The sequence below is a fragment of the Lissotriton vulgaris genome, chromosome 9 (assembly GCF_964263255.1).
Source record: "Lissotriton vulgaris chromosome 9, aLisVul1.2, whole genome shotgun sequence".
Classification (NCBI taxonomy): Eukaryota; Metazoa; Chordata; class Amphibia; order Caudata; family Salamandridae; genus Lissotriton; species Lissotriton vulgaris.
Window position 1 is genome coordinate 274,976,925 of NC_141697.1, and position 15,843 is coordinate 274,992,767.

The 15,843-nt window shown below is 46.4% G+C and overlaps 1 protein-coding gene across 1 annotated transcript in view; it reads left to right on the top strand.

Annotated features, from left to right (window-relative positions):
* Positions 1 to 13,128, top strand: part of AHSA1 (activator of HSP90 ATPase activity 1) — a 214,090-nt gene extending 200,962 nt beyond the window's left edge. Inside the window, exon 9 of the mRNA XM_086937559.1 lies at positions 12,450 to 13,128. Coding sequence (XP_086793685.1) covers positions 12,450 to 12,622 — 173 coding nt within the window. The 3' untranslated portion in view covers positions 12,623 to 13,128. The remainder of the gene's footprint in view (positions 1 to 12,449) is intronic.
* The last annotated feature ends 2,715 nt before the right edge of the window (positions 13,129 to 15,843 follow it).

A 15,843-nucleotide genomic window follows, 5' to 3' on the forward strand; every position in this document is an offset into this window, starting at 1 on the left:
GGAGGCCAAGCTTTTCATGACAAAAGCAAGGAAGGAGAAAAGGGTTCGGAAAAGGTCGAAGTCGTCGACCTTGTATGCTTTTAAGTCGAGAAAGCATAAAAAGAAGGAGGCATGGCTCTCGGCATCATTCGTCGAAGAGAAAGGCTTCGAGGTCACCTTCTCTGGCACCTCAACATCGACAAAAGGACTTTGTATCTCCATCGCCTTCGCCATCTCCTCAGGCGACTCCGGTTCATTCTACTTCGTCTATAGGTACCCAGGTGCGGTCGCCGAAGCTTAGGGGCTCTCCCGCTTCGGAGGGCTTACCGGATCAGGATGAGCCTTCTCCTGTGCATGAGACTGAACCTGTGGATCTGGCTGTTCCGGCGCCGGATGTACCTCGTGTGGATCCTGACTACTCCGTATCCTCCTTTTCCTGGACCGGGGTCCGATCCCTCGCATTTTTTAAATGCTATGTATGGCGTGTTTGCAAAGCTGCCTTCCCCTCCAGAGCACTTCCGGGTCCCGTGGGTTCACTTGCCTTTAATTTGGGTGTGCCTCAACAATATGCCCCAGGCACCCTTTGTGCCTTTTATGCAGACTGCACCGTCTTGGCAGTTTCCGGCTCTGAGGTTTTCAACGCTGTAAAATCAGTCCCCGGCGCCATCTGGTGGCCCTTCATCTCGAATTAGTACGGCGCCAATACCTGTTTCGGACTTTCCATTGACTCCGGGGCTGTTGACGCCGCCCGCCCACACTGCAACCGAAGTTGCATTCGAGGAGAGAGCACAGAGACTGTTGGAGGAGGAGCAGTTTCGAAGAGAGGAGGTTGAAGAAGGTGAAATCGAGGAGTCTGATGATTTCGAGGGTCTTCAAGAGGCTAGTGGCCTGGATACCGCACCGGAGTGGGAGCTTTCCTCCTCAAGAGCCTCACCATCTCAAGAGGTTGCTCCTTAACCTTCAGTTATTAGAAAGACTGCAGAGCTTTTTGGACTTGCAATTACCTCCAGCAGAGTACAAACCTAATTTACTCACAGATGTTTTTTCATTCTCTATCCTCTATAGTTGAGCGTCTGTTACCGTTTAATGAGGCTTTAACTGAGCCTATCCTTGAAGTCTGGCGTAAACTTCTATCTGCTCCTGCTGTTTCGAAATCTGTCTTCCTTTCATCTCGCCCGTCTCCTTAAAGTTTAGTGGTACAGGTGTCCTGTTCTAAAAAGTCTATAGTCGCATTTTCTCAAGCTCCTGCTGACAGGGACTCTAAAAAGTTGGAGCAATCAGCTAAGAAAGTATTTTCTTCTTCTTCTAGTATGGCGTTAAAGTCAACCAATGCTACCTATTTGCTGGGCAGATATATACACGCTCTGATGGATTCTGCTAAACAATTAGCGCCCAAGTTGCCTGACGAGGTTCGTGATAATTTTATGGAGGTTCTGACGAATGCACAGTCTGCAGCTCGTCCGGTTATACAGTCTGGTCTTGACACAGCTGATTTACTGGCGATCATGGACCTCAGGGTCTTGAATTTTTACCTCAAACCGGAGACATTCAAGATGCTGACCCTTGCTCAGGTTCTTCGGGCGCTGCAGCAGGAAGACTGGATGGTGTCAATTGATTTACAGGATGCGTATTTTCACATCCCCATCTTGAAGTTGCACAGGAAGTATCTCCGTTTCACGGTAGGGTCGCAGCACTACCCGTTTGCTATCCTCCCGTTTGGTCTTACTACTGACCTCGAGTCTTCACAAAGGTGATGGCAGCGGTGGCAGCTCATCTCAGGTCGGGGATTCCAGTTTTCCCCTATTTGGATGACTGGCTGCTCAATGCCGAGTCACCGGAGATGGTGCTTCATCATCTGCAAGTAACAGCTCCGCTGTTGTTCAACTTGGGATATTTAATAAATATTGCCAAATATCACCTGGTGCTCTCTCGAAGCAACCTGTTCATAGGGGCCGTACTGGATACTACTGTGTGTCAAGCTTTTCCACCTCCACAAAGGATTCTCGACATTCAGGAAATGATCCCTTTGTTTCACAATGGAGCGGTTCTTCCAGGCTTGAAGGTCGTTCACCTGCCTGTTCTGTTCGTCAACCATGCAGGCTGGCACATGAGGGCACCCCAGTGGTGCCTCCGCAGGCAGTGGTTTCAACACAACGGGGATCTCAGGGGGACAGTCAGGATCTCCAGACACTGCAGCAGATCTGACTTGGTGGAGTGTGGAAGGCAACCTGTCACAAGGAAAGCAATTTCATCTTCCTCTATTGGTGGCCACGGTGATTACGGATGCCTCCACCCTAGGGTGGGGTGTTCAACTGGGGGACCTGGAGGTCAAAGGTCTTTGGTCTCCAGAGGAAAGATTGCTTCATATCAACCTTTTGGAATTGCGGGTGATACGTTTGGCACTCAAGGCCTTTCTTCCCTCCCATCGCGGTCAGTCGGTTCAGGTCCTGACGGACAACACTACCGCAATGTGGTACATCAACAAACAGGGAGGAGTAGGGTCGTATAGTCTTTGCAGAGAGGCTCTACGGCTCTCGTCCTGGGCCCAGGACCACCAGATTTGTCTGATGGCAAATCATCTGGCAGGGGTGCTGAACGTGCATGCGGACAGTCAGTTCTCGGCCGATCACGAGTGGAGGCTTCATCCGTAGGTTGTTCATCACATCTTCCAGATGTGGGGGATCTACTCTGGTGGACCTGTTTGCCACCCACGAGAATGCGCGCTGGCCGTTGTTCTGCTGTCTCAGGTATCCGATGCATCGAGCGATGGGGAATGCGTTCAATTGGATTGGAGCTCACAACTTCTTTATGTGTTTCCTCCCATACCCTTGATTCCTCGGTTTCTGAGGAAGATTCGCCAAGACCGGGCCCAAGTTATATTGATCGCCCCGGATTGGCCAAGAAGGGTATGGTACACAGATCTACTTCACCTCTCATTGCACTCTCCGTTCCGTCTCCCTCTCAGGGCAGACCTCCTCTCACAGTCGCAGGGCAGGTTCTTCACCTCCAGAGCCTGCACCTTCATGCCTGGAGATTGAATGGGGCAACCTGAAGTCTTTCTCTTTCAGGCCGGATGTGGTGGATGTTATTTTATCGTCCAGGTGACCCTCCACCAAATCTGTTTACTCCTCCAGATGGTCTAGATTCGTCTAATTGTGTGGAGAGAAGTCTATTGATCCGTTAAAGTTAACCAATGCTACCTGTTTGCTTGGCAGATATATACACGCTCTGATGGATTCTGCGAAACAATTTGCCCAAGTTGCCCGACGAGGATCGTGATAATTTTATGGAGGTTCTGACGAATGCACAGTCTGCAGCTCGTCCGGTTATACAGTCTGGTCTTGACACAGTTGATTTACTGGCCAGAGTTATGAGCTCCTCTATTGTTACCATGAGACAGGCTTGGCTCAGATCCTCTGGGTTTTCTCCTGATGTGCAGGCTACCCTCCTTGACCTTCCGTTTGATGGATCAAAACTGTTCGGAAAGAAGGGTGCCCTAGATCCCCCATCCTGGATCATGTGGTTCCTGTGGGTGGCCGGCTGTCCCACTTTCTAGAGGATTGGAAATCTGTAACTTCGTACCTTTTGGGTTTTGAATTTTGTAGAGAATGGGTACGCCCTTCCCTTTCGGGAATTCCCTCCTCACCAAGGATTCTGTTCGGAGGATCATTTGCTCCTTCTCCAGAAGGAGGTCCTTGCCTTATTTCAAAAAGGTGTGATAGAGGTAGTCCTGGAGCAGGAAAGGGGTCAGGGATGCTACTCCCGGTATTTTCTGATTCCCAAAAAGGACTGCAGGTTACGTCCGATCATGGACCTCGGGGTCTTGAATTTTTACCTCAAACAGGAGACATTCAAGATGCTGACCCTTGTCGGTTATTCTTCAGTTTTCGCTCTTCTTGACCCAGCAGAGTTGTGCTGCGGCCACTGTAAAAGGTTATTTGTCGGCTTTATCTGCATTTCTTTGTTTGCCAGATCAGCCGTCTTTTGTTTAAATCTCCTTTTGTTTTAAGATTTATTAACGGCCTTACCAATAGGTTTCCACCTACTGCCTTTATTGTCCCTCCATTGGATTTAAATCTTGTTCTGACCTTCTAAATGGGGTCTCCTTTTGAACCCTTGCATAGCTGTCCTTTAAGACTCCTGACTTTCAAAACGGTTTTTCTTGTAGTTCGGCCAGGAGGGTGAGTGAGCTTCAGGCTCTAAGTTCAAAACCACAGTTTTTGACCTTTTATGCTGAAAGGATGGTCCTCAGGACCAGGGCTGCTTTTCTGCCTAAGGTTGTTACTCCCTTTCATCTAGGGCAGTCCATTACCCTTCCTGCATTCTGTCCTCAACCTCATCCTTCCAAGGAGGAGGAGAGACTTCACCGCCTGGAACCTAAAATAGCGGTTAGCTTTTATTTGGAAAGGACTAAAGACTTGCGATTGGATGATCAGCTCTTAGTGGGTACATTGGAAGCATGAAGGGCAAGGCTGTGCACAAGCGCACTCTATCCAGATGGATCATCTTGTGCATCAAGAGCTGCTAGGCCCTGTCTGGTAAGGAGCCACCTGAAGGTATTAGAGCTCATTCCACCAGAGCCAAGTCATCCACTTCTGCTTTGGCCAGAGGTGTTCCTGTAGTGGACATTTGTAAGGCTGCAACTTGGTCCTCCCTCCACACTTTCGCAAAGCATTATTGCTTGGATTCCGAAGTGAGGAGGGATGGTCACTTTACGCACTCTGTCCTGCAGGACATTTTGGTATAGAAGGGTGGACACGCTCCTCCGGGAGTGGGACTGCTGTGGGATTCTATTCAAAAGGTTAGGAATCCACAGGCAGGTGTATCCATCAGAAGAACAAGTTACTTACCTACATTAACGCTTTTTCTGGTGGATACAGTATCTGCCTGTGGATTCCTCACTGACCTACCCTCCTACCCAATGTCCACCCTACTATACCTTATAAGTGGCATTATTTAACATGTTTATTTTGTACTGTTTCTTCTATCTGCTTTTGAGTGGCTTTATAGGTAATGCGTGTATTTGTATGAATATTGTGTACTGTGTATACTTTGAATTTGGTGTCGGTCCACCTGTTCGCCTCAGAGGCACTTAAAAAATGAGTAGAACTGACGTCATCACGCCGACGAGGCTCTCTTATGGCTCCGGTGACATCATGCGGAGTCGCGAGCGGAGGCGTGGCATTGTGACTACCTTGTCGGCGAGGAGAGCTAGGAAAAAAGTTTCAGCGGAATGCTGGCGCAGGGGATATTCAAAAGGTGAGGAATCCACAGGGAGATACTGTATCCACCAGAAAAAGTGTCACAGAAGGTAAGTAACTTGTTCTTCACGTTTGAGGAGCTCACTCAGCTCACATTAAGAATCATACCAAACATCTAAAAGTAAAACCAGATTTTTTTTCAGGACTCATGGACTTTACTCTTATAGCTTGGGACAGCTTACTTGTTTCCCTCATGGGTAAATCGTGTGAATTTTGAACAACCGTACCAAATAATAGGTATAAAATAAAAGTAAAAAATTGTCCAAACCTTAATAGTTAAAAAGAAAATGGCATAATGATGAAAATGCAAAAAGAACAATTGATGGACAGAATGCAGAATAATGTCCTACATTCATCCCAGTACAGAGATCTGGGCCTAAATCCATCGTTTTTTTTGTTTTGTTCGCCATTCCAGTTTGGACCCAACATATCGAAATCAGTATTGACCATGCGCCCAATGGGAACAGTCCAGCCCGAACAGCCTGGCCAGTTCCTCCCTGGATTGGAAACCAACATCCTAGGAACGGATTTGGGCTTTCAGGTCCAGGGAGGACCTGGCTTGGCAGTTCGGGCTGGACTATTCACATGAGGCACAGGGTCAAGACTGATTTGCATATGGCCAGGTCTAAACTGGGGTGGCATGGTGAGCAAAAGAATAATGGATTTAACCCAGATCTCTTGAATATTTTGATTTGTTCTGCATTCCGTCCATCAATTGTGTGTCTTTTATAATGATAAAAATGTCAGCTTGGTAAGGCAGCAAGTTGTAAACGTCCTAAAACACAATTGTGCTAATGTAAGTGTGCCAAAGAGTTAGATTTCAATAAACAGTACAATGCCGGGCATGTTTGCTAGCTTTAGTTAAACAAGCATTTGCAATGCAATAAGTCTCGCGTTTGTTAGAGTTTGAGCTATTGGCATTGTAAACGGCAATGCCTTTTATTTATAATTTTTTTAAAACAGATAAATAAAAGGCATTGTCATTTACAATGCCAATAGCATGAACCCTTGCAAACACAAAACCTATTGCATTGAAAATGCATTACCAGAGAGGGTGTCCTGCCTTCACGAGTCTAAAGTCAGTCAGTGAAAGGAGGAGGTAAAAGAAGGGAGAGCAATTAATTGAGGAAGTGGGAAGGATGAAAGGCGAGAATAAGGGTATGTGTATATCGTCACCATAGTGGCCCTTGTCATTCGTGATATTTTTAGTCGGTCGTGGCTTTCTGCTACTAACACGTTGCATTCTGGGACCTGTAGTTTTTACCAGAGGCGTGCAGTGGTGCGAGGTAACTAGGAAATGTTATTGTTAGACTGAGACTGAAAGAGCGATGTGATTTAAGAGCACTGTACAGGTGATTACAGAGCAACGTCAAAACTCAAAAGGGCGCCCCACCTGCGACATTTTGTGAGGCAAAATGCCAGACTCTGGCCACTCCTACCCTTCAGGGCCCGAAGAGGCATACCTTACTCAGCTAGGAACCAGCAACAACGAGCCTATCGGAACGGCAACTCCGCATTCTGCGATGTGTAGCCAATGTGAGATAACTAGGATTGCTTGCCAGTCTTTGCATACTTGCAAACTTGCAATTTTGGGGGAGCGATTTTTTTTTCCAATCATATATTTAAGCTCCCTTGGTTTATCTGGATCATATGTCCTACATCGAGAGGCAACTGCTTTTCAAGAGCATTTATAGGCATTTGGTTAAATGAGTAAGATGCACTACTTTCACTGTGCACCCTCAACGGTCACCTTTGCTTTTGATAAATTTCACTGCAAAGGTTTGTACAATGCACTGATGTTTTCTTTTTGAACTCTGGTGATATGGACAGTACAAGCAGGAACATCAAAAGAAAAAAAGCATAACTGAAGACAACACATGGACGTCAACTAGTTTATTCACAGTAGCAGGCCTAATTGCAGACAAGCCTCAAATTGTGTTAGTCTGAAGCTAATATATACATTTAACCTGATAGTTTGCAAAGGCCGGGGGGAGAGGTGAATAAAGAATTCCTCAATTTTCCTTCTACTTGGGTCATATTAAAACAGTTTTGCGTTTCAATCTGGCACTGGGAAATCCTACATGAGTACTTTGATATTTTGTCCCGTTTTGTTCATCCCGTTTTCATTCCCCCCCCCCCCCCCCGCCCCCCCCTCACCTGCTTGTTACCATTCTTGCCTGCTTCCTCTGGTGTGATGCCACGAAGCTAGTCCTCTTTCGCTAGTCTCTGACGTCACTTCAGTGTGTGAAATGGCAAACCTGTGAAATAATGCAGCACCAGGATGTGTAGCATCACGCTGCACAAGTTGCCTTTTCTTCGCACATAGCTTACTTAACCCAGCCCCATATTTTCGCCCGTCGTTGCTGTATATTCTCACTGGCCCTGGCCGCTAGAAAGCTTACACAGTAAGGAAGACTAAAATCACTTTTATTTTGTGTACTATGGTGTTTACACAATGATATCCGTCACATACAGGCAGCCTCCTTAGGTATGATGTAAAACCGCCTCGACACAAACTCATTTTCCTGACTATAGGTAGCATACTATAGCTGCAAAAACAACTTTGTGGTAATTTATAATGCCCAAGGCCATGAAAGAACATTTTTGGGCTGGTTTGAAGTGCATACTTCATTTTTTGATGACCGCTTTCTAAAGAGGTATGCAGTGAAGAGGAGGTGAAAGACCGTGCAACAAGCAGGGCTGCTTCTCAGCGGCCGTGTGATATATCTGATCTCTGAAGGGCTCTTCCGCCTTCCTGGCTTAATGATACATGGAAAAATGCATCCGGGACTGGGGCCAACCCATTGAGAAATCAGAAGCACAAGAAAGGACGTGCTGCATAGATCAATGACATATAGTTAACCCCTTCCAGGCTGATGACGAGCCCAGCTCGTCATGTAACACTGGTATTTGCGTTTTTTCAGCACAGGAGGGGAAAACCATTAGCAGCCATGAGGTTAAGGTTGGGAGGTATATACACTCTGGCAGGCTTTGATTCATGGATACTTGGTGTAAATATGATTCTTAATAAAATTAGAACTGATTGAGCAGTGTTTTCTGACACCCCCTTCTTTCACTGTGCTCCACTGCCCTCTGTTTCCTTGACAGATATCACTAGGAGTTTCTGATTGATCTAGTTGTTTCACTAAAACTCTCTTGTGTGATCACTCAGTACCAGCGGATGGGAGGTACCGTCTCACCACCCATTGCCAAATACCCCCAGTAACTACCCACGTCCAACACTAAAGACTTCACTGCCTCGAACAAACAACACTGCTTGTTCGCTGCCCTCTATTCGCAGCCTTCTCTGTCTCCTGCCTCCTCATCTGTTGGCCTCTGACACACAATTCTGCTATCACAGATGCCCTATGGGGGTTACACACAGACATTTGGGTCATAAGAATCTCTGCAAACCTGGGGATCTCAACAACTGTTTGGATAAACCCGCATTATTGTGGCGACATCGTCACTCCTAACACTTAATACCAGGAATATCTGTTAAAACTAAATAAAGGAAAGCAATCACCATGATTTTAAACACAAAAACATATAACAACTAAACAAATAAGAAAGTTACCTTTTCGGCGTCTTAGCTGAATGTGGTATGTGTGCTTTGCTGAAACAGTGTGCGGGGCGCTGCCTCGCTTTACTGTAATGACAAAGCCTCTCATTAACTGCGGCTTAGTCTGAAATGTTTTGCTTGAGTTAGGGGCAGAGCAAACAAAACATGAGTACGCCAAGCTGTGTGGACAAAGACTCATGAAAGTGGAGGGTCTGGGGGTCAATCTGAGTTGGAGCTGTGGCGCGCGGCGGAGACGCTGTCGCCGTGAGCGTGCACATCGGCAGCTCCGAGACTGACTCACGCGCACGCAACCAAATCCCATGCGCGTGTGGCCAGCTCTTGTCTCTCCCTCTCCCATTGGCGATGCTGCGCGCGTGGCCAGCTCTTGTCGCCACTCGTCTGCTGTGCCGACGACTATAGTTCTCGGTGAGAACGCGCTTCTAGCTGAGACCTAAAAAGTGGACTTCTAAGCAATACACACACTTACCTATACATATGTTGTAACAGCCTATCTGCTAAATGGACTTTTATATTCATATTGCCTTCAAAAATATGATTGTGAGCACAATCTACATTAAGTGGCAGGCCCTTGATGTTTCAAGGCTTACTTACAGCCGACAAATTGAATGGCAGGTTTATTTACTGTCCAAACAGTTGAAGTACCATTTCCACATTGAGGCCCAATTCGGTTTGTGGCATGACGACTTGTAAGACATTTCATGTGGGTTTTTTTTTTTATTATTCCAGCATATGGGGTCTTGCTGTCCTCTCAAAGGGAAATTGACATCTTAAAACAAGCATTGGAAATGCACTAGGTCTAGCATTAGAAAAGTTGGAGCTATTGGTCTTGTAAATAACAAATATTGTATTTATGTGTTGGTTTTTAAAATAGCTAAATGGATAGCTTTGTCATTTACAATGCCAATAGTTATAACTTTCGCGAATGTGACACCTATAGCATTTGGAATGCAACATGTTTTGTATTTACGTGACTAAGATGGCAGCTCTGGTCGTTAGGCCACATCTCTAGAGAGCACGAGAGTGCAGCAGGGGAGAGAAGCACAGAGAGGGAGCAGAGAGTGCAGCAAGGAAGAGAAGCACGGAGAGGGAGCCCAAAAGTGAAGCAAGGGTGATATGCACGGACAGGGAGCCTGAGAGTGCAGCAGGGGACAGAAGCATGGAGAGCGAGACAGAGTGTATCAGGGGCGAGAAGTACGGACAGGGAGCCCAAGAGCGAAGCAAGAGAGAGAAGCAGGAGAGGGAGTCTGAGATTATAGAAAGGGAGAAGTTGAGTATAGAAAGGGAGAAGATGAGTTTGGGAGAGAGGCATAAGAGGTAGAAGGCAGAGCAATGGAGATAGACCTGGGAAAGGAGTAACCATGGGGGAGATGAAGATGAGAACAACAGGGAACAAGCATTATGTAAGTAAACTCCCTGTAAGTGACTGGTCTATGATTAATGCAAGTTAAACCGTATTTGTTTGCAACATGCATTTGTTTACATTTTACAGTTCTTAATATTCCACCTCAAGGAACAAACGCATACCATGGTAGCAATTCGAATGATAAATATAAGACGGACTGTGCAGGAAAGACGGGCTGTGCAGGATGCACGGTGCCGAGAGCGGCAGGCGTAAAAAGGGCTGGAGAGGAAGAAAGTAGAGGAGAATGCGCAAAGTCAGGGAAGACTGGAACGGGTGCACAGGGGTGGATGGAGGTGAAATTGAGAGGGAGAACGGGGATAAGGCGGAAAGGGGTAGCCTTTCTAAAAGATGAAGAAATTCTGTCCCTTCCTGCCCTGGCCGGGGAGCTGAAAGCAGAGCTTTTACCACAGTTTAAATCAGCCCATAGTTCTTCCAGAGCCTGACTAAATTCCCTCAGACGGGGCTGCTTGTTTTCAGCTAAAATTTTGCATGGGCAGCGAGGGTTCAGGTTCACTGCTCTACTGCAGAATTTATATCCGCGCGATAACCGCCAATGACTATAAAATGTAAAGATACTGCTTGAAGGTGCTGCCTCAATTTCACAATAGTATTTGAGAGAAGGGGCACTGTGGAACTTTACGAAGTGGCAATTTCTACAGGGCACAATTATCCTTGACACTGCTAGTGAAAGCATGGCCGATCCCTATATTTAGTAGGACTGTAATACATGAAATGTATTTGTGCCGTTGGAGAGGACCGTGTTCGTGTCAACAAAATCAACAAGCATTGGCCGTGCGGCCGTAAAACTAACACCGCGCGGCCGCGATAAAATTCACTGAAATTGGGGAAAATGTAATTGATTTCTTTGGTTATTTTACTAATCTATCATTCGGACGGGTTTCATCCCAGCAGTCTATTTCTAAGCAAATGAAGGACAAACATTTGTCGAGAGATAAGATAGGAGAAAGCAATCCAAAACAATAGTAAAAGATCAGGAGAAAGTACGCCAATACCATAAGAACCACTTTCGCAGCAGTAAAACTGCTCACCTATTTGAGCATGCCGATAACTACATCATTAGGATTGGAAATTCAACTAGGTTTCTGCAGCTTAGGGGGCGGAGTGGGGAGAGCGGTGATGAGGGAGAGACGTGAAGCAGCAGAGGCCTTTGAAGTGAAGCTAAGCTTCACTTCAAAGGTGTGAGGAGTTGTAAAAACAAATGCGGCTGAGGCAGAGCGCACGCTGGGGGAAGCTTGTGGGGCGGAGCGGGAAGAGCTGCTGGGGAACAGATGGCTGGCGATTTGATGCTGTGCACGCGCATTTTAGGTCAATGCGCTTGCGCATTGACCTAAAAGCGCACGGGCACAGCACCAAATCGCCAGTTGGGTAAAGTCTGTTTAAGTGCCTATAGTCTCGCTCTGCTCAATGTGCATGCGCATTGAGAGGCGAGACCTAAAAACGACGTGCACCGTTTTTGCGCACTTTGCTATGGATTTTAATACAAGTCAAATATGCCATTTAGGGCCAGATGTAGGAAGCCAAATACCAGTCGGTAACGGCCGAAATGACCGAATTTCGGCTGTTACCGGCCGGTATTAGGCATTTGAGATGTAGGGGCCTAATTTAAGGATTCAGTAATTTACCGAATTGGTATTTTAAGGAATCTGTAAATTACCGAATTCTTAAATACCGATTCGGTAAATAATCTAATCCTTAATGTAGGAAGCACTCAAGTGAGTGCTTTCCACTTTTAAGGATTCGTTATTTACCACCAACTACAAGTTGGTAGTAAATAACGAAAACAGTTATCTTATCTTACCGCTTCAGTAAAAAATACCGAATGGATACCTACATCCCATTTACCGATTCTAAAATACCAAATCGGTAAAATTCGGTATTTTAGAATCGATAAATCTGGATTACCTACATTTGGCCCTTAGTGTTTTCTTAACAATTGCCATGTTTTATCAGAATTGATGCATGCTGTAAGGGCTGGTAAGCAGAGCTCAGACGGCAAGAGTGTGAGCAATTCAAGTTCATAACCCTAAAGTCAAATGCAAACTTGCATAAAAGTGTATTTTCTACAGTGGGTACATGAAAAGCGATTATTGCAATTCCTGGAATATTAGGAAAACCTTTTACTATGCTTTGTTCCGGATTAAGTGCTTTCTAGTAATCCCAGTTTCTGTGTGGTCAATAACTGCATTTTTTTTTTTTTTTGCAGGGCATTATGCAGTAATTACCTTGATGTTTCACGACAAAGGTGGAGAGACTGAACTGAAATTGGAAGGGGTGGGAGTCCCTTCCAGCGAAGAGGCCATGACCAAGGAAGGCTGGAGGCGGCACTACTTTGAAGCCATTAAACAGACATTTGGATATGGGGCGCGATTATTTTAAAGGCTTAAATTATGGCACTTTTTTAGCCTGAAGAGCAAGTTCTCTATGTGTACTGAGATTTATTTAACTTGTCCTAAATTTTTTTCATCCTTTGCTTTGTTTTTTGGGTTTTTTTTCTTGAGGAGGAAGGATGCTCTGTATTGATGCCCTTCAGACAGAGTGTTTGTTTGGATATCATTCACAGGCCAGACACACTTGGCACCCCAGATGACGGGAAAGTGACATGTGGATTTATTTGAACTGGTTCCCAAATTCATCTCTAGGAATTATTTCCTCATTTCAGTCAATTTTTTGACAGACGTAATGTGTGGAAACGTCAGATTTTGTAGTGTTTTCACCACAGAATTTGTACATGGGGTGATCTTGAATTATGAGGAAAGGACCTACAATTTGACAGCAGAATGCAGGATTCAAGTGTCCACAGCCTTAGCTGCCAGTACATTGACTGCAGCGGGGAACTTCAGTGCATCGTAACATTTTAAAAATAAACTATTTCTGCAATGCCTCTCCCGTATGTGTCTGTTTTTAATTATCTTGCACCATTAGGAAGCCGTATACAAGATTGAAACCTGTATAAGAAACTGCTTGGAAGTCAAATACCACCAATACGCAGCACAACAAAGCAAGGCTTGGGTGAAACTTTCAGATCATAGGAGGGGGCTCCTCTTACTTTATTTATAGATTATATTTGATTTCCCCAGTATTGGATCTTTCATTGATTCCCATGCTTTTGTATCATTCCCCGTCGTCGGAATGGGAGTCTCGTAACAAAAATAACATAGCAGTTGGTACAAAAGACAAAGAAACAGGCCTAGGCCTCATTCCCTTTTGTAGCATGTCCGCCTCTTTTTGTAAAAGAGACCAAACTTAGGCATCAGCCAATCAGAAGAGCCTCACCCCATAGAACCCTCCTGAAGGAGCCTCAGATTTTCTACCGCACGTTGTGCTAGGGAGTCTCCTTTGAGCTCTGCTCAACTTCTACTCTTCAGAAAATTTCTTCAAGTTTTTTTCTTCAGATTCTCTTCAGATTGTTAGCTGATCCTTCCAGGATGTCTGACAAGGAGAAAAAGGAGGCCCTTTTCAAGCCATGTTCCACCTGTGGCAAGAAAAGGCTGTTCATTGAGGATAAGCATAAAGACTGCATCTATTGCCTCTATCCTGACCACAAGGCTGCGGACTGTAAGATCTGTTGCACCTTTTCAACCAAGACCCTCCGGGATCGTGAGGGTAGGCTTCTGACCTGGCTCCAGAAGTTGAAGTCCAGGAAGGATACTGTCTCCAGTGACAGTGAGGACTCTGCGTCTAAGTCTTCATCAAGAAGGTCAGACAAAAGGTGTAGGGGTTCCCCTTCTCCTTCTGTGGAGCATCTTTCTAAGGCCTCAAAAAAGACCCCCAGAGAGTCTGAGAGCCAAGGTCCAGGAGAATCACCTCACCGTGGTGAAAAGGAGAGGGTGGGACCATCTACGCCTTCTAAGGGTTTGAAGACTGATCCAGCGTTCAGAAAACCCTCTTCCCCATCTTCGGGAAAGTCTGACTGGAGTTCCAAGTCGTCGTCTATGAACACGTGGTCGACGGAGGCTCCGTCGACGAAGAAAAAGCAGCCTAAGCTGACGCGGTTCCGTCGACGGGCTCGTCGACGGGACAACCGACGACGACCGGATCATCGACTGGGATGGAATCGTCATCGACGACGGCTACAACAGCGTCGACGAAGGAGTCGTCGACTAGGGCATCTTCGACGAAGATGCCGACGACGACGAGATCGACGACTTTAAGTCCGTCGACGGTGGCGACGACGACAGTGTCGTCGACGAGAGCCTCGACGACGACAACATTGACAACGTCGACGTCGGGGATGTTGACAGTCTCGTCGACGGCAGCAACGACAATGCCTATCTTATCGTCGAGTGTTTCAGTGTCGACATGGCCTATTCCGTCAACTAAGCCCACAACTGCTGCGATTTCAGTTCCATCGTTGACTGGACCGTCGACGATTTTGGCATAGGAGAAGAGAATCACTATCTCAATGACCAGAATTACGCCGGACATGACTTCTCCGAGGAAGGTAACCCCCTTCCCGCTAGCACTACTGTTGGATGAGGATGAGTCAGAGGAGGAGGATCAGGACTCATATGACTACGCTGACAGTCCTTCTCAACTTCTGGTAAAATGCCAGGAGACGGATTCAGAAGGAGGGTATGACCAAGAAGGTGATTATCATCATCATCATCATTCTGCCCAACCAATATTCAGATCGGGACATGGTTTCGGTTCCGTCTTCTTTCTTGCAAGACCTACACAAGATGCTACAGGATTACAAATCTAGAGCAGCAAAGCCTGCTCCGGCTCCACTTGTACAAGCCGTTCCTGTCCCAGCATCTACCTCAACAGCTGTTCCTGAGGTACCAGCTCAGGTGTCTCCTCAACCACAGACACCAATGCCACAAGAGCCTTCCAGGCCAGTAGACCCCCATGGTTATTCCTCGGATGAGGATCATGATTCAGACGTTGGTGATCAAGCTACTGAATGGGATGAATCCATCATTCCGGGGCCTCCATCTCCATGTCCGGATACGGTGGATTCCCCTCCGGCGGATATAGGCGGATTCCATCAGTTAATGGAAAAAGCGACTGGCAGATTTAAGTTGGCAATGCCTGCGTTGGCCACTGAGTGTTTCTTGTATGATTTCAAGGAACCTTATAGGAAGTCTACAAGATCCATACCGATAGTGCAGCATCTGTGGGAGGAAGGCCTTAGGGCAATGAAGAATCCAGCGATGGTGGTGCCTGTACTACTGCGTCTTGATAAAAAGTACAAAACGCCTGACGACGGTCCAGCTGCCTTGACGGGGTCCCCCAAAACCGGACTCTGTAATTTCTCAAGCGGCGCAGAGAACATCCCGCAACCCCTCTGCTCCGTTAACAACTCCTCCAGACAAGGAAGAAAGGAGATTGGACAATGCGGGAAAAAGATTCTCTTCAATGGAAAGTCTTCTGGTGCGTGCAGCTAATGCCCTGGCAATATTGGGCAGATATGATCGCCAGCTATGGTGTGATGTCGCACCGTTCCTGGAGCAGCTTCCTCCGGAATCAAAAGTAGAAGCACAAAGTCTTACAGGAGGGAGAGGCTACATCTATGGAGATCATTGACTGCGCCATGGACGTTGCCACAATGACGTTTCGGTCTCTGGCAGGGGCTGCAGTCCTTCGTTGCCAGGGGT